This window comes from Tenrec ecaudatus, chromosome 1, assembly GCF_050624435.1.
Source record: "Tenrec ecaudatus isolate mTenEca1 chromosome 1, mTenEca1.hap1, whole genome shotgun sequence".
In the NCBI taxonomy this organism is placed as follows: Eukaryota; Metazoa; Chordata; class Mammalia; order Afrosoricida; family Tenrecidae; genus Tenrec; species Tenrec ecaudatus.
In genome coordinates this window covers 197236231-197255939 of record NC_134530.1, presented here as the reverse complement: position 1 = coordinate 197255939, position 19709 = coordinate 197236231, and the positions used below count along the sequence as shown (strand labels likewise).

Genomic DNA, 19709 nt, shown 5'->3' with positions numbered 1-19709 from the left:
TGGGACTCCCCAGGAGCGAGGACTGGCATAACCTCAGCCTCTAGTTCCACTTGGGGTGCATACTAGGTGTTTGATCAAAGGCAAGAAATCGAGTTGATTTCAATACACAGTGACCCTATGTTCAACACCCCATCTCCCACCCCCAGCCGCTCCATGGGAGAAAGACCCGCCCTTTCTACTCCTGGAAAGATTCACAGCCTTAGACTCCCAAAGAGGTTAGGTCTATCCTGCCCTATGAGGAGAGGTTAGGTCTATCCTGCCCTATGAGGGTGTTCTAAGTATGCTCTAAAGTCAGTGAAATTCCTGTCATCAACCCCTGATACCTCGAATGCTAGAGTCTGCAATGCCGTTCCCTCAGTTGCGTCATCTTCAGAACTACTTTGTGCTAGGTAGTATTATTCATGCAGGAGACAAAATGAAGATCCAGAGAGATACATTCACGTAGTGAGTAGCATGCAACGGGATGTTACAGAACTGGCCGTGGACTCGCGACTGCTGCTCCTGTCCAGGGTGGCCCTTCCTATGCTGGGTGGTCCCTCACAGCTGACGGATCCGAGGGCTGACATCAGGACTGTTTGCTCCAGGAATCGCTGGGTCCAGCCCCAGGGGAAGCCCCAGGCCACCGAGAGATGGAGAGATCTCGAGCAGGGTCTCTGGAGTAAGTGGGAGGCTGCAGGCTCCCCACTGCCTTCTGGGCCTCCTGGTAAACTAGGGTCGCCTACACTGGCGTCTGAAAGCTACGCTGGGCTTTATAGTAGGCAAGCTCCCTGGGTTTGGGGCCAGGCTTGTGTGGATACTGTGGCTAAGGGGCGAGCCTCTGGGGCAGGCAGCTTTTCTAGAAGGGCAAGTGCCTCAGGAATGCAGCCTGTGCCAGAGTCTGCACGGAGAGGCAGCAGAGCCCACCAGCTTCCCGTGGTGCTTTGATCTGCAGGGCGGGGCCCTCAGGAATGCTCCCTGGGAGCTGCCTCTTTGAAGCCGGCCCTTCAGGACAGGCTGTTTTTTTCTATACATCAATCGCACTGACTTCCTGAGAGGGTCTCTTAAACAACGTTATCACTGCTCTGGTTTGCTCAGGCATCTTCTGGAGTCATTTATGACCCCACCCCCACCCCCCCAGGTTTGTCAGCCACTTCCTGCCTTGGGATAGAGTGCAGGATGGGCCCCTTCACCTCCTCCCCCACTTGAAAAGGTAAGTCTGATCTTTCCACCTCTGCCCCCACCAGCGGAGCCCATTCCAGCGCCTCCTTCCCTGCCTTCCAGGGCCCTGCTGCTGGGCTTCTAAACAGCAAAAGGTCCAGGCTGTCAGAAAAACCGAAGCAACATAACCCTATCAACTACGGTTGCCTCTGCAGGCGAGCAAGCTTATGTACACAGGCGTGCATCCGCACACATGCACACCTGGGGCACAGTCCTACCTTGACATTTGTCCGCTGGATTGGGGGCCAGAGGATCCCCTAAGTACCCAGCTTTGCACTGGTCACAGTAGAAGCCGGCCGTGTTGTAGATGCACTTCAGACACCTGCCTGTCAGTCTGTCACAGTTCCCGGAGGCACTGGGGTCCACATTGCCATTGCACTGGCAGGGCTGACAGGGCCTCACTGGGCCACGTTCCCCAAAGGGGTCCCCAAAGTATCCATCTGCACAGAGTTCACAGCGGGCACCTGGGAAGGAACCAAGGGCCAAGTCTAGGTTACCCACTGGCAGCGAGATGAGACCCAGAGGTTCAGAGTAGCAAGTTACTGTCTAAAACAGCTGCGGTCAGGCTCCCTTCACCCCGCCTCCACCCCCACCCCGGGTGCGCTGCAGGGGTCACCATGCACGCGGTCTGAAATCTCTTCCTCTGTTCATTTTAACCCTCTGAAACAGCTTACTCTCTTCCCCTCTTCAGCTTGACTCAAGCTTTGCCCCTTAGCCAACACCAAACCCAAGGACATCGAGTACATTCCAACTGCTGTCGCGCGCGAGAGGACAGGGTGGACCCACCCCCTGAGAATGTACACAGTCATAGGCGCAGCCATCCTCCTCTTTCTCCAGAGGCGCTGCTGATGGGCTCGAACTGCTGACCCTGTGGCAACCAGCTCAGGGCATGACCCATGGCACCACCAGAGCTCCTTAAGGAACTCTAATTTCCTGCAGTCTCGGGGTGGTGCCAATGGTCAAAGTGCTTGGTTGCCAGTCAAACGTCTGCAAGTTCAAGTCTGCCCGGAGGCGCCCAAGAAGAAAGGCACAGCGATACATCAGTGAGTGGAATTCGGAGTGGAGAACGGGTCTACTCTGACACTGGCGGGTCATCGTGAGCTGAAGTCAACTCTGTCGCACTGTGTGTGCGAGTGTGTGTGTGTGTGTGTGTGTGTGTGTGTGTGTACAATGATAACCTCCTAGCAAGCCCTTGGAGCAGAAGCTCCTGACATAAACGCAGGGCGTCGGGATGCAGATGAGCGGGCTCTGCGCAGGCCCTTGGCCTTACCGGTGACGCCAAGGGGACAGTTATTGCACACCACCTCCTCCGTCTCGGGCATCACCGAGCAGCTGAACCCGTTGCGACAAGGGCAGGGCTTGCAGCTGCGGGGGTCATGAGGGTCATTGTAGAAGCCAATGGGGCAGTCGGCACACTGGACGTCAGGATTCTCATCGCCCGAGTAGCAATCTCCTGGGAAGCAGAGGAAGAAGGGAGAGGCGGCACAATGAGCGGGGCCCAACATGATGCTCCCTTTAGTGTCAAGCGGGGCATGGCCCTGAGCCTCACCCTCACCCTCCCCAGCCAAGTGCACACACACTTCTTTTTCTATCCTAACTTCACACTGCCCAGCCTCCAGGGCTACCCCCACCTGTCCACACATTCAGTGAGGCCTTTGATCTCCCCAGACAATTCCTGCAACCTGACACCAGCCCGCCTCCCCGCAGCACTGAACCAAGACAGCCATTTCCTGAAACCCAGCACCTGTCGCACAGCCTTGAGCCGTGCCCACATTGAAAAGGGCCGAGTGCACTACAGCCCTGCGCCCATCTGCCCACTCCAGCCCTGCGCCCCTTAATCCGTTCCCATCTCTGAAATGAGTTCCGGTTCTCTTTCTCCTGGGAGACTCCCCATCACCTGGCCACCCCCCAGGCCATCTGGTCCAGGCACATTTCAACCCACCTGTGTCTGGATCGCAGGCCCCTCCTCCTTGGCAGTGGCATGGAATACAGGCGCCAAAAGGTCCCAGCTTCGCGGAATCTCTTTTGTAGCCAGAAGCACAATCCTGGCAGAACTGGCCCTTGTACCCAGCAGGGCACAGGCAGTTTTCCACCCACGGTGCTGGAGCTCCGGAGACAGGGCGGGCGGAAATCAGGGTCACGTTGTCAATGTAGCCAGTACCTGAGACAAAGGGCAGAGAAGTAACACATGGGGAACGGTCCACAGCTGTGGTTCTCAACCCTCCCCATGCCGCCAGCCTTTAATACAGTTCCTCATGTGGTGGTGGCCTCCCAGCCACAAAATGATTTTTGTTGCTACTTCCTAACTGTAATTTTGCTACTGTTATGAATTGGGCGATCCCTGTGAAAGGGTCATTTGACCCCCAAAGGGGTCGTGACCCACAGGTTGAGAACTGATGGTCTAAAGTCTAAAATCCCTCTTGGGATTTTTTTTTAACTACCCATCAGAGTCAGGTGGTATTGCCTTGTCATTGTCACACGGACAGCTACAGGGGTCAGGACAATACAGGAAGATCCTGGCTCCATCCTCAGGAGTTGTGTAGCTTCGGCAAACCCCATAGCTCTCCAGTGCGCTTTCCTCCCTGTAGAAGAGCTAACGGTGTTGCCTGCAGTTGATGGCACTAGGATTGTTATGGTTTTCAATTGTACTTTCGCTATCTAAGATTTTGTGAAAACCAGTGAGGTAATGAATGCATGACTATGTGCCTGTAGAAATAGAGTTCCATAGAGAACACCCTAACAAACAAACAAACAATAAAACATTGGCAGTCAAGTAGATTCCAGGTCATGGCAACCCCGTGTGTGTCAGAGTAGAACTGTGCTCCGTCGGCGGGTGTTCAGTGGCTGGTTGTTCAGGAGTCGATTGCCAGGCCTTTCTTTTGCAGTGCCTCTGGGTGGACTCGGAGTAAGCAGCCTTTGGGTAAGCAGCTGGCACATTGTGGGCATCACCCAGGGACTCCATGCTTCAAGAAACCATTTCTACTTCCTATACTGGTCTCTCCAAATGCGATGTGGAAATGGTGTCTTGCAAGCCTTGCTTCCTTCTTACTTCAGGCTAAAAAGGTTAAGGAACCCCGATTTAAATCATTCTAATTGGGATTACAAGGACCCAGCATTCCAGAGAGCCTAGATAGCACTTTCAAAGTTGTACTAGAGGGTCCCCCACCACCAAAATGTAACTATTTTTCAAAGATATGAATTTAAATTTTTTTTACAAAACAATCTTATCACCTTCAAAGTGCTCTCCACTACACTGAAAGCATTTATCAAATCTACGGTTCCATTCTTAGAAACATTTTTCAAAATTTCCTGTTTGGATGGCTGACAGCACCTCCCTTATTTTTTCCTTCACCTCTTCTATGTCTTCAAATTGCTGTCCTTTCATGTCCCTCTTCATTCACAGAAACAAAAAGAAGTCCCATGGAGCGAGGTCAGGTGAGTCAGGTGCGTGGGGTATGAGAAGCATGCTGGGTTTTTTTGGCCAAAAACTGGCTCACTGAGGTGACTGCATCACTCTTTCTTCACTGGTACTGACCTCTTTTTAGTGAATCATAACTTTAAAAAAAATTCTTCTAGAATGTACATTTTTAAACTGGGTAAAAAAATCCCCAAACCTCAAGCCACTGAGTCAATCCCAACTCATAGCAACCCATCTAGGGTTTCCAGAGCTATAAATCTTTATGGGATTAAATTGCCTCTTCTTTCTTCCAAGGAGCAGCTGGTGGATTTGAACCATGAACCCTTTGATTAGCCCAGTGCCTAGCACACAAAGCCACTAGGGCTCCCTAAACTAGATCAGAGACGACATCGAAGCCATCAAGTTTTATACCTGCTTGTGTTGAGATTGTCGCCATCTGCACTGAGAGCTGAAGCAGAGCCTGCCATTTCTCTTAGTCACCTACTTACTGTAGTCTCCATAGGTCGCTCGGATCCTGAGGGCTGTGAGGTTTCGCAGTAACCGACGAAACTCAAAATAGCTCAGCTGGGGGCTCCAGTGACTGCTAGGATGTTCATTCAATCTAGATCATTTAAAGACAAAAGTTTAACGTCTGACCCTTATCACATCCCTGCCTATTACAAACGAGATCTGAGAAAGTGACTAAACCCCTTTGTAGTCCTGGTCACATGACCAGGGGACAGCTCCTCAAGCTGCACTAGGCAGGATGGTCTCCCAACGATTTGAACCCAGCAGCTGCTTTGTGCGAGAATGACATCCAAAGCCACTCTGATGGGTCCCTTTCCAGCCTTGTCAGCGTTCGTTTCTCTCCATCTCCCCAACTCCTGCTGCCCTCCAGTCACACAAATCACTTGTACCTTCCCCCGCCCACAGTGTGCTTCCCCCCTCCACACGTTTCCACATACTCTTTCCCACGTGTAGGCTGACTTTTCTCCCTGGGATAGCTCTGTCCACCTTTCAGGTTCCACCACAAGGTGCCTCCTCTGTGAAGTTTTCCTGGACTCCTCAGGGCAGGTGATCATTCACTCCTCTCTTCCTGAGCCCCTGTGGACCTGCCACTTCTGCACAATTCATGCACAGCCACTTCTCAAAATTCATGCACTCTCCCTGCCCTGCCCCCGTAGGACAGGGTAGAACTGCCCTGTGGGTTTCTGAGATGGTAATTCCTTACATCAGTGGAGTGCCTCGTCTTTCTCCTAGCAGAATAGCTGGTGGTTTTGAACTGCTGACCTTGCGATTAGCAACCTCACTTGGAACTCCCGAAATACCCAAATGATACCTCCTCCTCTGCCATGTGACTGCCACCTGCCTTTTTCTTGCCTCGCAGACCTGCTCTTCACATGTGTCACATTTCCTAGGAAGCTCTCTTTGGCCATTCTAATACGGGTCAGTTGCACCTACTATGTTTGTTCAAACTATGTGTCAATATTGTCCACCTCTGTCACCTGACCTACTGCAATGCAACCATCAGTTGTCCTCTGCCGTTAGACAGCTCGATGACAGGATCATGTCCTGTGTTTGGCCTTAACACGACATCTGGCATTCACAAGCCAGTCAGCAAATCTCGTTGAATGAATAAATGAATGGTAATCAAATGAATGCACTAAGACCTGGACCTCGCGAGATCACAGTGCACTTGTTTTGACCCCACCCGGGTCTCCCTTTACCTGAACATGTAGGTCTTGGTGATCCCACAAGGCAGAGTCTTGCCAAGGGGCATCAAGGGAGCTGTGATCTGCAAACCACCACCTTCCAAGATCACATCATGGGCAGATGGGTGTCTGCCTCCCCTGTCCACGCGGAAGTCAAAGGACAGGCTTTGTCCATAGCTTATGTGCTGGTTCCCGAGAAACTTGGCTGTAAAGAACATCCAAAGGCTGAGGTCAGTTGTGAAACTGGAGTTGCGGACAGTGAGCGAGTTTGCATGATGCTGACATTTTCCATTGGAGCCCTGTGACACCCACTCGCCACCTTGCCTCCAACAATCCTACCAGAAGAGCCAGCACGCGGCACTGGAAATGGATGCTTATCAGTGACTGTGAAGGAGGGTTAATTACTAAAATGCTTAAGGACATCCGTGTAAGGCAACCCCTCATAGCGTGCCTCTTAGGGCAGAGTGCTGTGACAGTGTCAGCAGCTGTCATTGGTTGTGTTGGGCTTTACCACTTACAAAGCTCTCTCACAGACATCACCACATTCGGTGACAGTCGTGACCAGAGGAAGGCATTGTGATTTCCATTTTACAGATGAGAGAACTCAAGTTCCGAGAGCCCGAGGAGTCACACATGGTTCATCAGGGACGGGGAACCAGGATTAGTGTTCTAGCTACAGCTTTTCTAGAACACTAATAAAACTGACTGTTAAAAATCGCAGCTGTTTAAAATTGTAAGACCTTCGTGATGGCTCAGGCTGCTTCCAAATACATCCATAAATTGATCGTACTACTTACTTTCCACTTAGCATCTTTGATGGGAAGCCCAGAAACTTCTCATGTGATGGAAGGAGGAGACCAGGCCAGAGTCTGACCCAGGGCACCCAGTTCCGTCTACTCTATGGCATTTTGAGCTTCGGTGCCTCCGTCTAATTGAATGTATACCCCAGCTATCTTCTAGAGATACTGTTCCCTTGAACACTGAGTGTCAGGGCTTCCACAGTTCCCAGTTCCATTTCTCTCTCCTCATTTCCTTGTCTTGTCAAGTTTGTTTCGATAGAGAAAGGTATGCCTTACATACCTGGAGCTACAAAATAGATGGGGTCTGCTAGTCGCGATGAGCTAAACACGTCCTGATGCTTATGGGACCACTGAAGCTTTGCAGGAGACCCGTTTCTTCGGACAGCCTTCCAGCCGTCAACATCTGGAACACAAACCATCAACATTCAGGGGAAACCCTCAAACAAGACAAGGTGAGCTGGCCCAAAGGCCAAGCTCTGAGTGCAAAGTGAGGTTGGCTTGCTACTCTCACACCTAAGTACAACCCTCCAAATTTTCCTGCACTTCTCCACTCGGGTCTCAGCTCCATCCCCACTTCCCTGCTTTGCTGGCTCATCTTGGACTCTGGTGCCTGTGCTAAAAGGGACATTTCCATCTGCCTATAATTTGCATTTTTATTGTATTTACAGAAACCAGTATGACCTTCTTAAAGCAAGAGGGCTCAATGTGATCAAAGAGAAACCCAGGCTTTGAGTTTAAATCATCTGCAGTCCTGATATTTTTACAGTGCTTCCCAGCTAGCCAACTGATCTCCCATGACCCCTCCTTGAGGGGCTGTGAAAGCAGTTAGGATTAGTAGATATGGACTTCAAGAAGACGCTCATTGACTCTCTAATTCCCAGGAACAATGCTACTGCGGTCTTGAAATAGTTGGTCAAGGGAAATGCAGGGAGATGGGACTCTGGCATCTTTTAAAGAGCTCAGCCTGACTGCGCCGACCACATAAACAAATTTAAGACGATAAGAGAGTTGATAAAGATGTTTAGAGGACCCATCGTGTGAGTGGAGCTTGTCTGGAAGGATAAAAATCTGTGAGATGGCGTCTCTCACCTTGATGGAAGCCAGAGGAGATCTTGTGGACGCTGTAACCCTCAGAACTGCGGCAGCTGGCTGAATGCCCGTAGCAGAAACAGTGCGTACAGCCCTCTGGGTTTCCCGCATCCAGATGGTAAAAACCCGCATGACACCTGCAGCAGCATTGCCAAGAGCAGAACGGTATGACCGGTTACTCTTTCCATGTAGAGAATCTGCCAACGGACTCAGCCTCTTTCCCTGCCTCTCACACCCAACACCAAGCAGTCGCCAACAAGCCAACTCTGATTCCTGGGGAACACTGAATAGAAGTGTGCTCCATGAAAGCCGATCTCCAGGGATGCCTTTCAAGGAGCCTCTCCGTGGACTTGAACCATCAACCTTTTGGTTAACAGATGAGCATGTCACCTGCTTGCACCACTCGGGGACTCCTCTCCTCTTCTAGACGTTACACATTTCCAGAGGCAGGAAATACCAACTTTCAAATGCCATTGTCCCCCTGGTCACCTGCTGGACAGTGACAACCGCCCCACTGAGGGCGCAGGAGAAAAGGGAGGGGAAGAGACAACGGTGAAACTATAGTCCTTTGGGGTAGACTTTTGAGTAAGAAATTATAAAGAAAAGGAAATGATTATCATAAAAGTTAGGATATGCCCCGAGGAGGCAGTTCTACTCTGTCCTATAGGGCCCCTGAGAGTCAGAATCGACCAGACATCAGTGAGTTTGGTTTTTAAAATTTTGTGTTCACTAAGGAGCCCTGGTGGTGTCGTGGTTCAAATCCACTAGCCTCTCTGCTGGAGAAAGATGGGGCTTTCTACTCCCGTAATGAGTTACAGTTTGGAAACCTCCAGCAGCAGTTCTACCTGGGCCTGTAGGGTCGCTATGAGTCAGAATCTGCTCAGTGGCAGTGAGCTTGGTGTTGGTTTGGAAGGAGCCCTGGTGGCGGAGGGGTTAAGAATTTGGCTGCTAAACAAAAGGTGGAAAGATTGGTGGTTCGAACCCCCAGCCACCGTACAAGAGAGGAGACTGAGCAATCTACTTCTTTGAAGATGACAGCCTGAGAAACTGTAAAAGGGTTGGGGGTGGGTGGGTGTCATTCAACTGGTCAGAGAGGGTGACGAGGAGTGGGGTCATCTGGATAGCACACAACAAAAACATCGATCCCTGTGGGGGCAGACAACATTGGTTTACACGGCTCTCCATCCTGTGTTAGATTTGTACAGTAAAAATATCACTCCTCTTTTGACCACAAGAATGAGCTGCCCCCCGCTTCCCACACATGCCCCCCCACACACACACCTTAGCAGCAAAGAACTCCCTGAAAACACAAGCTAGAAACGCCCAGGTCTAAGCGATTGGCAAGGTGCCAAAGCACCGCTTTCTTGCTTCTAAGAAGCGAGCAGGCCATCCCTCTGGGGCCGACTTCGCAGGCCTCTGCTCACAGCGAGCTCAGCCCAAGGCTGAGCACAGCGTGTGCTGCAGTGAGGGTGGGGCTCTCCTCCCAGCTCCACCTGCCCCAACATGGCGTGGGGCCTAGAGAGCTCTTCGCTAGCCCCCCGGGCGTGTGTGTGCATGTAGGCGCCATCCCAACCCGGGCGGGTCCTTTTCGGTGCAGGATGGTTATATATGGCCATGCCCTCCGACAGTCCTGCTTACAAGGATTTTCCCAGCATGACTAATTAGGCCAGTCCTTACCTGGGACCAGTCTGAGCCATGTGGTCTCATTATTGCATACCACCTTGTATCCAGGCACCTGGGACTCCAAGCCAGCTGGCAAGGGCAACCACCGAGGCCCTGCCTCAGCCAAGACAAAGGAAGAGGGCTCAGGGCAGAACCAAATTTGAGAGGGGCGTGGGGGGGAGTTTCCGTGGGGTTTTTTGAAACCTGGTTTTGATAGGATAGAGGGCAAGAAGAAGACCTCCCACATTACAAGGCATCCCCTCTTCAAAGTTCCACTCAGAGGACTGAGCTGTCTTGATGAGGTCGCCGGTCACACACACCTATCACAGCGTTCTCCCGTGACAGCTGGTTTGCAGACACAATGGCCGTTGGTGTCACAAGGCCCACTGACGCCAGCTGGGTCACAGTCACACTTGGGGTCTCTGGGGAAAGAGGGGGGAAAAGACAATCAGGGCTATATTTCCAAATGCTCTGCCACGCTGTACATCAAGATCAACTGCTCCGGAGCAGACGTCACAAACAGAGCCAGCGAGACCTTGGCTCTCCTTGTGCACGCGGGCCGCCCTCGGACCCTCGGAGCGCCACACGGCCTGTGCCAGTGCTGTCCATGGCGTGCCCTGCAGGCTGGCCACCTCCACGCTTTGAGTGCCAGGGAAGAGGCATGGGCGACAGATTCGAAAAGCTCACTTGTTAACAAATTGTTTAGTTTAACATAGTTAATTGATTCAGCTAACTTTTTATTTTAAATCACCATTTGTATCTTTGTTGTTTAATTCAATGGCATCCACTTTGAGCATGATTGACTCCGTCTACCTGTGTGATTTCGTTTAAATGTTTTTAAATTGTTTTAGGAGCTAATTCATACACTGCGCACGTCACCTATTTGAAATATCTGAGACAGTTTCAAAAAGTGTGTGGGAAACATGAAATGGAAAGAAATGGATTTCCCCCAAACTCTGGGAGGGCTCCCAATACTAGGAAGTGGCTGTTGGTGTGCCCGTCACCCTCAGCAATTCCAGAACGCGCTCCTCACCTCATTAGGAGATCAGATACCCTTGGTTCCCACCACCCCCGACCCCCCCACCCCCGGCTTCTCAGCCTCAGGCAACCACTCATGGACATTCAACCTATGTGGATGTGCCTGTTCTGGATGGCTCTCATGAGGAGATTCATATGCTATGTCCCCTTGGTGTCTGTCTCCTTTCACTTACTGTGAGGTTTTTGAAGACCACCCATCCATCAGTACGTCATACCTACTTATGGGGAATAATATTCCATTGTATGAATATGCCCCTGTTTGCACATCCATGCACTAGTTAGTGGATATTTGCCGTTCTCCCCATGTTTTAGCTGTTATTATTTGATAATGTTGTTATGAGTTTTTGTGTGCTTGTATGTTTGTGCTTGTTTGTCTTCAGTATATGCCCACCAGTAGAATTGCTGGATTTGGTTGACTTTTTTTTTGTTAGTAGCAAGACTTTGGGGATGAAGAAAGCAGTCATTTGCTACCAGCACCATCCTGTCCTGTCCATGCTGTGAGCAGCACAGCTCTCCATCAGTCCCTCCTTCTGGCACCCGATCAGATCGCTCTATTGGTGTGTCTACTGTGCGGCTCGTCTTTCTCTACGACTGAGACTGAGCCGCCTCACTGCTCTGTGACCCCACCCCAATCCCGCCCAGCAACAGGCACCCTAGACTCCTCCTTGCTCACCTTCAATCAGAGGCCAAGGCCTATTAGGTTCCTGGCCCGAAATCCTCACCAGCCTCACCTATCCCTTCCCCCGGCCTCCTGCCTGGCTTATTTCCCCTGCAATGCTCTTCTGGACCCTTCAGCAAACATGCCTTCAGCATCTCCCGGATGCCAACAGAGGCTGCTGAGAGCGATCAGAAGCAGCCTCAGGTCTCTAGAAGCCCTGCAGGAGGAGCAGGTAGATGGACAGACAATGGGAGGGGAGCCCAAAGCCACCTTAGCCCAGCTGGGAAAGCCTCGCGCAAGGCATGGTGGCTACCGCAGGGCACAAGACAAAGCTTCCACGGACTGCACCTTCTAGTAGGAGAAAAGCCAAGACGAGGGGCTTTATGAAGTTCATGGAAAATTGTCACTGTCTTTTAATTCCATGTGCCACAAACTCTTCGAAGCATCTGGAAAAAGAAGAGGTTTGAAGACCAGCGGCAGAGGAAGAATTCGAGAGCGCTGTGAGGAGGTGGCTACCGTGGGGCCCGAGTCGCGTGAAGCTCTGCCTTCGTCTGCAGGCCCCGGGTACTCTAGAGCCGAGCAGTCCAGGCGAGCTCGTGGGAAGGAGAGAGGGCTGGGGCAGGAGGCGGCAGGCAGTCTCTGGGGGCCTGCGGCCTTGAGCTGAAGCGTGATCTCCATCTGACTGCAAGGCTAAAGGCAGAAGGCAGCAACAGAGCAGACACGGGACCTAGTTCACGGTCCTTAAGGATGGCGAAAGGAGACTGGTCCTAGGGACGTCTCTAAAGATAAGCTGCAACTAAGAGATCAGGGAAGACAGTTGGTCAGGACCATCCGGCCAAGGGTGGACTCATAGCAACTCCACGTGGCCGAGCAGAACTGCTCCACAGGGTTTTGAAGGTTGTGATCTCAAGGAAAGTAGGTCCCGTCCCCCCCCCCCCGCCCCCGCAGTTCTTCCTTCAAAGAAGCCGTAGGGTAGGTTCAACTCTCGGACTTTTCGGTTAGTGGTTCAGTGCGTCACAGTTACACCACCAAATCTTTGGAGAAGACTAAACGGCAAAGGCCCAGAGGAGACGAGACTTGGGGCAACGCTAACTGGGAAGTGCCAGCATGGCTGGGGGCAGTTTCCGCAAGGAAGAGTGGGCGACGGGCAGCCGGCTAGCCAAGGGCTCCACTACCAAGCTCTTCCTTTTTCAAGCTGCTCCAACCACCAGGATATGCTAAGAGCCCTGCGTCAGGCTCAGACAGCGCTCGGGCCTTCCTTCATCCTCTCACCCTCCTGGCCCACTCAGCAACCTCTGCTGAGCATCTGCTCCCTTCCAGGAATGGTAGCCACGACTTTACTGGGGAAAAGCTAAGCAGTGTTTACCCGAGAGCTCGCTGGGCTCTCTGTGGCCTGCACCCAGTCTACGTTGTCAGCATCATCTCCCCCCGCCCCCACCTCTTCCAACAAGCCAGGCTGCTGTCAACCAACTGGCACACTTGATTGTCTCAAGCCACAGTCACAATACAGTCAGTGCTGTGTCCCTGTAGATTTCTCTAATCTGAACTGCAGCCCCCAGGAAAGCATCTGAGGGGGCCCTGAACCAAAGAGGACTAAGATTATGGCGAATTTTTGTGTTTTGTTTTCACCCCAAACTCAGTTGGAGAGAAATGGGTCCTAATTTAGAACTTGAAGAATTCTTTTGTTGTTGTTATTTTGGTTGGTTTTTGTTTGTTTTGCATATTTTTTGGTGACCCTGACATGATTTGAACGAACTTGAAGAATTCTTGACTCCCATCCAAGTTCATCTAAATTAAAAGAGGCAAGTACCAGGGTTTCGAGAATTGGTCCCAGAGACAAATGCTCTGGACCTCAAGATCAGGGCTATCTTCACCACTACCCATTGCTGTTCAGAGCTGATTCCAACTCCAGGCTGAGCCTGTAGGGTCAAACAGAACTGCCCACGTGGTTTCCTCAGCTGCCAGCTGCTCGGAGCAGACTGCCACACCTTTGTCCCACCGAGCAACTAATGAGAGCAAATCACCAACCCGTACCATGGGAACATCCTTGAGCCTCATGTAGTTGAAATTTCCTATCTCCAAATTGAGCACCACATGGTGACGCTCCTCTGACCACAGAGCAGGATGTGAGCAGATTGGCTCTCACGCAGCGTGCAGTGGGAAGTGAATTACTGCAGATTCAATTAGGGTAAAAACTAGCACTTGAACATATAATCTCCCCTTCTGACCCAATTTAAATTTGCTCTGCTATTTTCTGCTTTCTTTTTGAGTGAGGTTTTTCTCTGTTTTACTTTACTATAATTGTTGCTGTTGTTGTTTTTGGTATGTTTTTCTATTTATGAAATCCAAGATGGGTAAAGAAATAGGGAGAGCGACTGCATTGATGGTTTCTTGGGAGGCATAACAGACGAGGTTGGGGAGAAATGGGAAGTCAATAACGATGAGTAAAAGAAAGTAGAAAACGTTCTAAGATTGATTGTGACACTGATTCTACAACTCTTTTTAATATGACTGAACTATTGAATCATATGACATGTGAATTATATGCCAATAAAATTGCTAAAAATTTAAATAAAATGAACATGACAATAAGCCTCAACTTTTTAAAGTTATAGTGATGATTTAAATAGATAATCCACAGAAGGTTCTTAAAAGAGTGTTTGCATATGGGCTAAGTGTCAGTAAGCAGTACGTCTGTTGCTGATGTTAACATAATTAGCATTATTGGCAGGAGCAGTCACAGGAAGCATGCAGACGCTTACAAGGGTCTCTGGTCCGGAGTGCAGCCAGCACTGGTGAGCATGTGGAAGCCTGGCAGACATCGGTCACACCTGTCCCCTGTCACACCTGGTTTACAGCTGCACCGTCCAGACTTGTCACATTGGGCACTTACAGAACCTGAAAACCAACAGGGGAGATGACAGAACAAAAGAGAAGGAAGCATTTAATGTACAGAACATTAGGAAACAGCGAACCAAACAGCAGCTCCACAGGACCAAGGATGTGGCCATTTCTTCCCCATAAAGATTACAACCCTATGGGCAGTTCTACGTTGTTGTCCAGGGTCACTTTGAGTCACAACGAACCCCCAACAAAACCTCATTGCCTTTGTGATTTGGGCGTGATTCTGACTCCTAGTGACCCTATAGGACAGAGCGGAACGGCCCATAGGGCTTCCAAGCAGTAATCTTCATGGAAGCTGACTGCCTGCCTCATCTTGTACTGAGGAGTTGCCACCACAGAGCTTTCAGTTAGCAGCGGAGCTCTTAGGCCCAGGCCAGAGCGACCCTTTTCTGTTTCTGCTGTTGCCACTCGAGCCCGTTCTGACTCGCAGGGACAGTTGTGCGTAACACAGAACAAGACTCCCAGGCCTTCCTTCTCCATCCTCCCACCGCTATAGCAAGCTTGAACCCCATGCTCGGCCGCCTTGGACCAGTCCATCTTGTAAGGCTCCTCCTTTTCCCATGAACCCCCTACTTTTCCAAGCATGGTGTCCTTTTCCAGGGACTGGTCCCTCTGGAAATACAGCCAAAGTAGATGAGACAAAGTCTCACCATTCTCCTTTCTACGGAGCCATCTGGTTGTACTTTTACCAGGATCCCTTTTCCCCATTTTTCTGGCATATCTTTAACAACACCATACTTCAAAGACATCGCTGCTTCTTCTAAAAACTGAAACACCAAGCGCACAGCCATCAAGTCGAGGCTGACTCATAGCGAACCTATAGGACAGGGCAGAATAGCCCCTGTGGGTTTCCAAGAAGATAACTCTTTCCGGGTAGAAAGTCTCATCCTTTTTTTCAGCACTTTTATTGGCACTTCATCCACATGTCCTACAATTCAATAATTCAACTATATCAAGAAGAGTTGTACAATTATTACCAAAATCGATTTTAGAACATTTTCTTTTTCCCAGTACTCATTGTTATTCATGTAATTATTATTACATGAATTTTTAAAATAGGGGCAAAATATATAAAACATTCTCCAATGCAACTTCTACATGCATAACTCAGTGCCATCATGTAGTCTTCATGTTGTAGACTGTCATTGGTCGCCTTGGCCAAAGTATTCCACCACCATTACCACCATTAACATAAACTCAATGGCCCGTCAGCAAAAACACTTCTTCCTTCACCCACAGTAACCATTGGTCAAGTTTGGTTTCATTTTTTTTTACTAGTTTTTTTATATAATATTCATCTGTCATACACTTTCATAGTTAAATCACCTTTAAAAAGAGTTGTATTTATGTACAGATTGTAAAAAGAATTGTATGAGCCCCTAATAAAATGACTAAAAATTACGTATTAAAACAAGAGTTGTATTTACATGATCACAATCAGTTCTAGTGCTGCCCCTCCTGCATTCGTTGTTTGCGCACCCTCTCCATTCCCCGTCCCTGTACGCCGTGCATCAGTTACTGTCTCTGTGCATCCCCGACTGCTATGCTTCACAAACTGTGCCGCCTAGCAGAAACAATAAAAGCAAAACAGAAAGGAGGAAAAAAATAATAATATAGGATAAAAATAAAGAGTCAGAAAGAAAAGACTATCAACGGTATTTTAAAAGGCAGAAAAGAAATTTCTGTCATGGAACACGCGAGAAATATTTGCGCCCACAGCAAAGTTCCGGTCAGGTCAAGAGGGAGGTCAACTGGCCAAGTATCATATTCACCATGGTTTGATCCGCCAAAATCAAGTTTACAATAATCTCTGTCTGATAAGAAAGTTGTTGGATTTGCTCGCCTGTGGCCAGCGGGGATCTGCCGGATAAAGCTTCATCTCTCTTCCTCCATTCTTCTTAGGACTCTTCCATATTCGTGGTCCACCTTGCAGATGCAGAGATGACTGAAAGGGCCACGTCTTGGGTCAGGTGCACCTCAGTCCTAAAAGTAGCATCTTTGCTGTTGAACACTTTTCGGAAATCTTTGTAGCAGATCTACCCAATTCAGTGTGTTGCTTGATTTCTTGACTTCTCTTTCCACAGGGGATATTGTGGATCAGCTAAAAGGAAATCCCTGACAGTATCGACCTTTCCTCCGTTTATCATGATGGTGCTTAATGGTCTGGTGGTGAGGACTTTTATTTACACTGAAGTACTCCACACCGACGGCTACAGTCTTCGATTTTCATCATGAAGTGCTTCGGGTTCGCTTTACTGTCAGCAAGCAGAGTTGGGTTGCCTGCATATCACGAATTGTCAGTGGGGTTCCCTCCAATGGGTATACCGACACTTCTTCCTCCAACACTTCTTCGTACAGTCAAGCGGCCCAGACGACTTGAACAGCATGCCAACTAGATCGGTATAGTGGAAGGCTGCGAGCCTGCCACGCACCTTTCCTGACGTGTCGCCTGGGTGTTTGAGAATAACCATGGGTCTCTGCATAGGTTCTGCAGGAGCACAATGCAGTGTTCCAATCCCTATGGTTTGCAACGTTATCCACAATCTATTGTGATCTGCACAGTCAAATGCGTTTGCACAGTCAATAACACACAAAGTAAACACCTGGTATCCCCTGCTGCTAGCCAAGACTCATGTGACGGGAACAATGCTCTCCCTCGGTCCCTGTCCTCTTCGTCATGTCCTGACTTCGTGGCAGGCCCCTGTTGGTGGACTGCTGTAACGACTTTGAATTATCTTCAGCATAATTTTGCTCGAATGTGATATGAATGGTAGTGTTTGGTCATTTCCGCCTTCTGTTGGAGCGTCTTCCTTTGGAGTGGACACAAATATGAGTATCTTCCAGTCCGATGGCCATGACTGTCTTTGAACCTTCTTGGCACAGATGAGTGAGTGTTCCCAGCGATGTATCTGCTTCTTGAACATCTGCAGTGGTATGCTTTCCAGTCCCAGTTCCTAAAGTGTGCTCACCTGTTTCCCTCCTCGGGAAATTTGCCTGCGCTGCTCCCACAGCCTGGAATGTCCTGGCCCCAATTCTTCTCTGGTTGGCCCATTCTCAACACTTGGGTTTTAAAGAAATGGTAACTTCCCAAAGACATTTTCCCTGATGCCTGTATCCAATCTATCCACCACCCTCGCTGGGACTACACTCACCCAAGCTTTACGGACGATTGTCTTAGCCTGTGTTCAGTGCTGTATCCCCAGGGAGCAGACATGAACCCCACGGAGAAGCTGCCTGAAAGCTCTTGGGGACTCATGCACACAGGCCACGAAAATAAAGCCAAACCAGTTCTCCTCAAGCCACTTTCATCTCGTGGCGGTGAGGCTCAGGCGTCGCAGGGTAGAACTGTGCTCCACTGGGAGGCTGTGACCTTTGGAAACTGATCGCCAAACCTTTCTTCCAAGGTGCCTGTGGGTGGGCTCAAACGGCCAACCTTTGGGTTTACACTCCCCAGGGCCTCCAGCACCAAGAAGAGGATGGTGTTCTTAGGACGGGGGCGAGGAAAGAACCAGACGATAAGGGGAAGGTGGCCAGAGACCCAGCTCACCGACTTCATAAATCCCTAGGGGCTAGCAGCATTCGAAAATCGCCCCTAGACTTCCAACATCCGTGACCTTCTAAAAGCTGTGACTTGGTAGGGCATGGAAAGTGCCCCAAAGGCTTTCCAAGGCGGTCCTCTGTACAGAAGCAGCCTGCCACATCTGTCTCCTGGTAAATCGCTTGCGGGCTCAGACAGAGCAGCTTTGCCTTAGCAGCTGAGCTCCTCACGGATGCTGTGCTCCCTGCGCCCCTTTCGTGAAAACGAGGCTGCCATAATGCACGGAACCAGGCGACCCTGCGCGTGTGGCTCTGTGTGTTTTGTTCTCTACTTCAATCTGCTGCCCTTCTGCAGACATTTCATTCCCTAGCGGACAGTCTGAAAGCAATGAACGTATCGACTCGGTGCCTAAAAAAAAGTCTTTTATTTTGCATGCCTAGGAAACGGAGCTGGGGGCCATCAGGTGGTTTAGGAGGCAGTGAGACGATCAGACCTGCTGTCTGGAAGAGACACATCCCAGCCATAGGCAGGGTGCTTTGGAGAGGGGACAGTGTTAGGGGTCTGGTGAAGGCATCTAGACGGCAAGGCAGCCGGGAGGAGAGGCATCTCACAGACCGAAGAGAAGGAGGTCCACACAGCGAGACAGACATTGTGGACGGAGCATTACAGATGCTGATGACACTTGAGATATGGAATGACAGGGAGAGGGGCCATGGCCCACAGCATGCGGCCACAGGGATTGTGACGCAGCGCAGGCAGCTCTGAGGGTGAATCCTCAGGAGACCAGAAGTTGAGTTTGGGACGTCAGTGTTCCTAGTTGCACATCAAGGTGCAGTTATGCATCTGGAGCTCAGGAAACGTGGCTGGGGGTGAAGATCGCCGTGCCCCCCACACGCAGACCCAACAGGAAGCAGGGACAAGGGCGCGATCATGGAGAGAAAAAGGCCTGGACTGAGTTAAGCACAGTCAACCAAGCATGGGGCTTTAGGGGCCGGCTGGGAAGCAGAGGTCAGGAGGGTTCCCAGGCTTTACAACCTGAGCGGTTAGAGCAGATGAGAAGGGGTGGGGTGGGGGGTGTCATTGGGGTTGTTATTTATGGGCTGCCTTTCTTGGTGCTCCAAAAAGAATCCAGAGCCAGAGATAGAAGGGAAATGCCTTGCTGAATTGCCTTCTGAGAACTAACATTAACCATCAAGGAAATCTCATTGCAGTGAACTCTGCAGGGACTCAGAAACTCCTTTGTCCCTACCCAAATTACATTTGCAACTTACAAAATGCTCCATGTCATCCAGTGCTTTTGACAAATACTTTTTTCTTAAAAAGATGGGGGAGGCTGTCCTCTGTTTGGGGGTTGGCCCTGAACAGCCAGCCCCAAATGGCATCCTGTGGAGCAGTCTTCTCAGAGGAAGTAACAGTGGTCTCATAAAACGCAGCAGTCTCCTCTGTTCAAGAGTCAGAGAAACGGAGCAGACTGTCTCTTCCTGAGGTTTATAACCCAATGGTGTAGTCTTCCTAACAAACACCTTTGACATTCCTACAGGCCACACCTACTATTAACCCAGGATCCCCGGGTTCCAGAGGACACAGTCTAGAACACACTGGTCTCAAGCAACCTCTTCATTAAAGAGCTGTGAAACGATGTTACCAAACTCAGGGACAAGGAAACAACAGCGATCCAAATCGGTGGTGACGTGGGTGTGGGAGGCCTGGTAGG

At 50.2% G+C, this 19709-nt stretch overlaps 1 protein-coding gene across 1 annotated transcript in view; it reads right to left on the bottom strand.

The window, feature by feature from the left end:
• LAMC2 (laminin subunit gamma 2) overlaps positions 1-19709 on the bottom strand; it is an 83840-nt gene that overhangs the window by 24835 nt on the left and 39296 nt on the right. The window contains exons 4-12 of the mRNA XM_075528198.1: positions 14316-14451; positions 10178-10279; positions 8196-8332; positions 7387-7509; positions 6322-6511; positions 5104-5216; positions 3140-3358; positions 2468-2650; positions 1416-1661 (exon numbers count right to left, since the gene is read on the bottom strand). Of these exons, the coding sequence (XP_075384313.1) occupies positions 1416-1661; positions 2468-2650; positions 3140-3358; positions 5104-5216; positions 6322-6511; positions 7387-7509; positions 8196-8332; positions 10178-10279; positions 14316-14451 (1449 nt within the window). The remainder of the gene's footprint in view (positions 1-1415; positions 1662-2467; positions 2651-3139; positions 3359-5103; positions 5217-6321; positions 6512-7386; positions 7510-8195; positions 8333-10177; positions 10280-14315; positions 14452-19709) is intronic.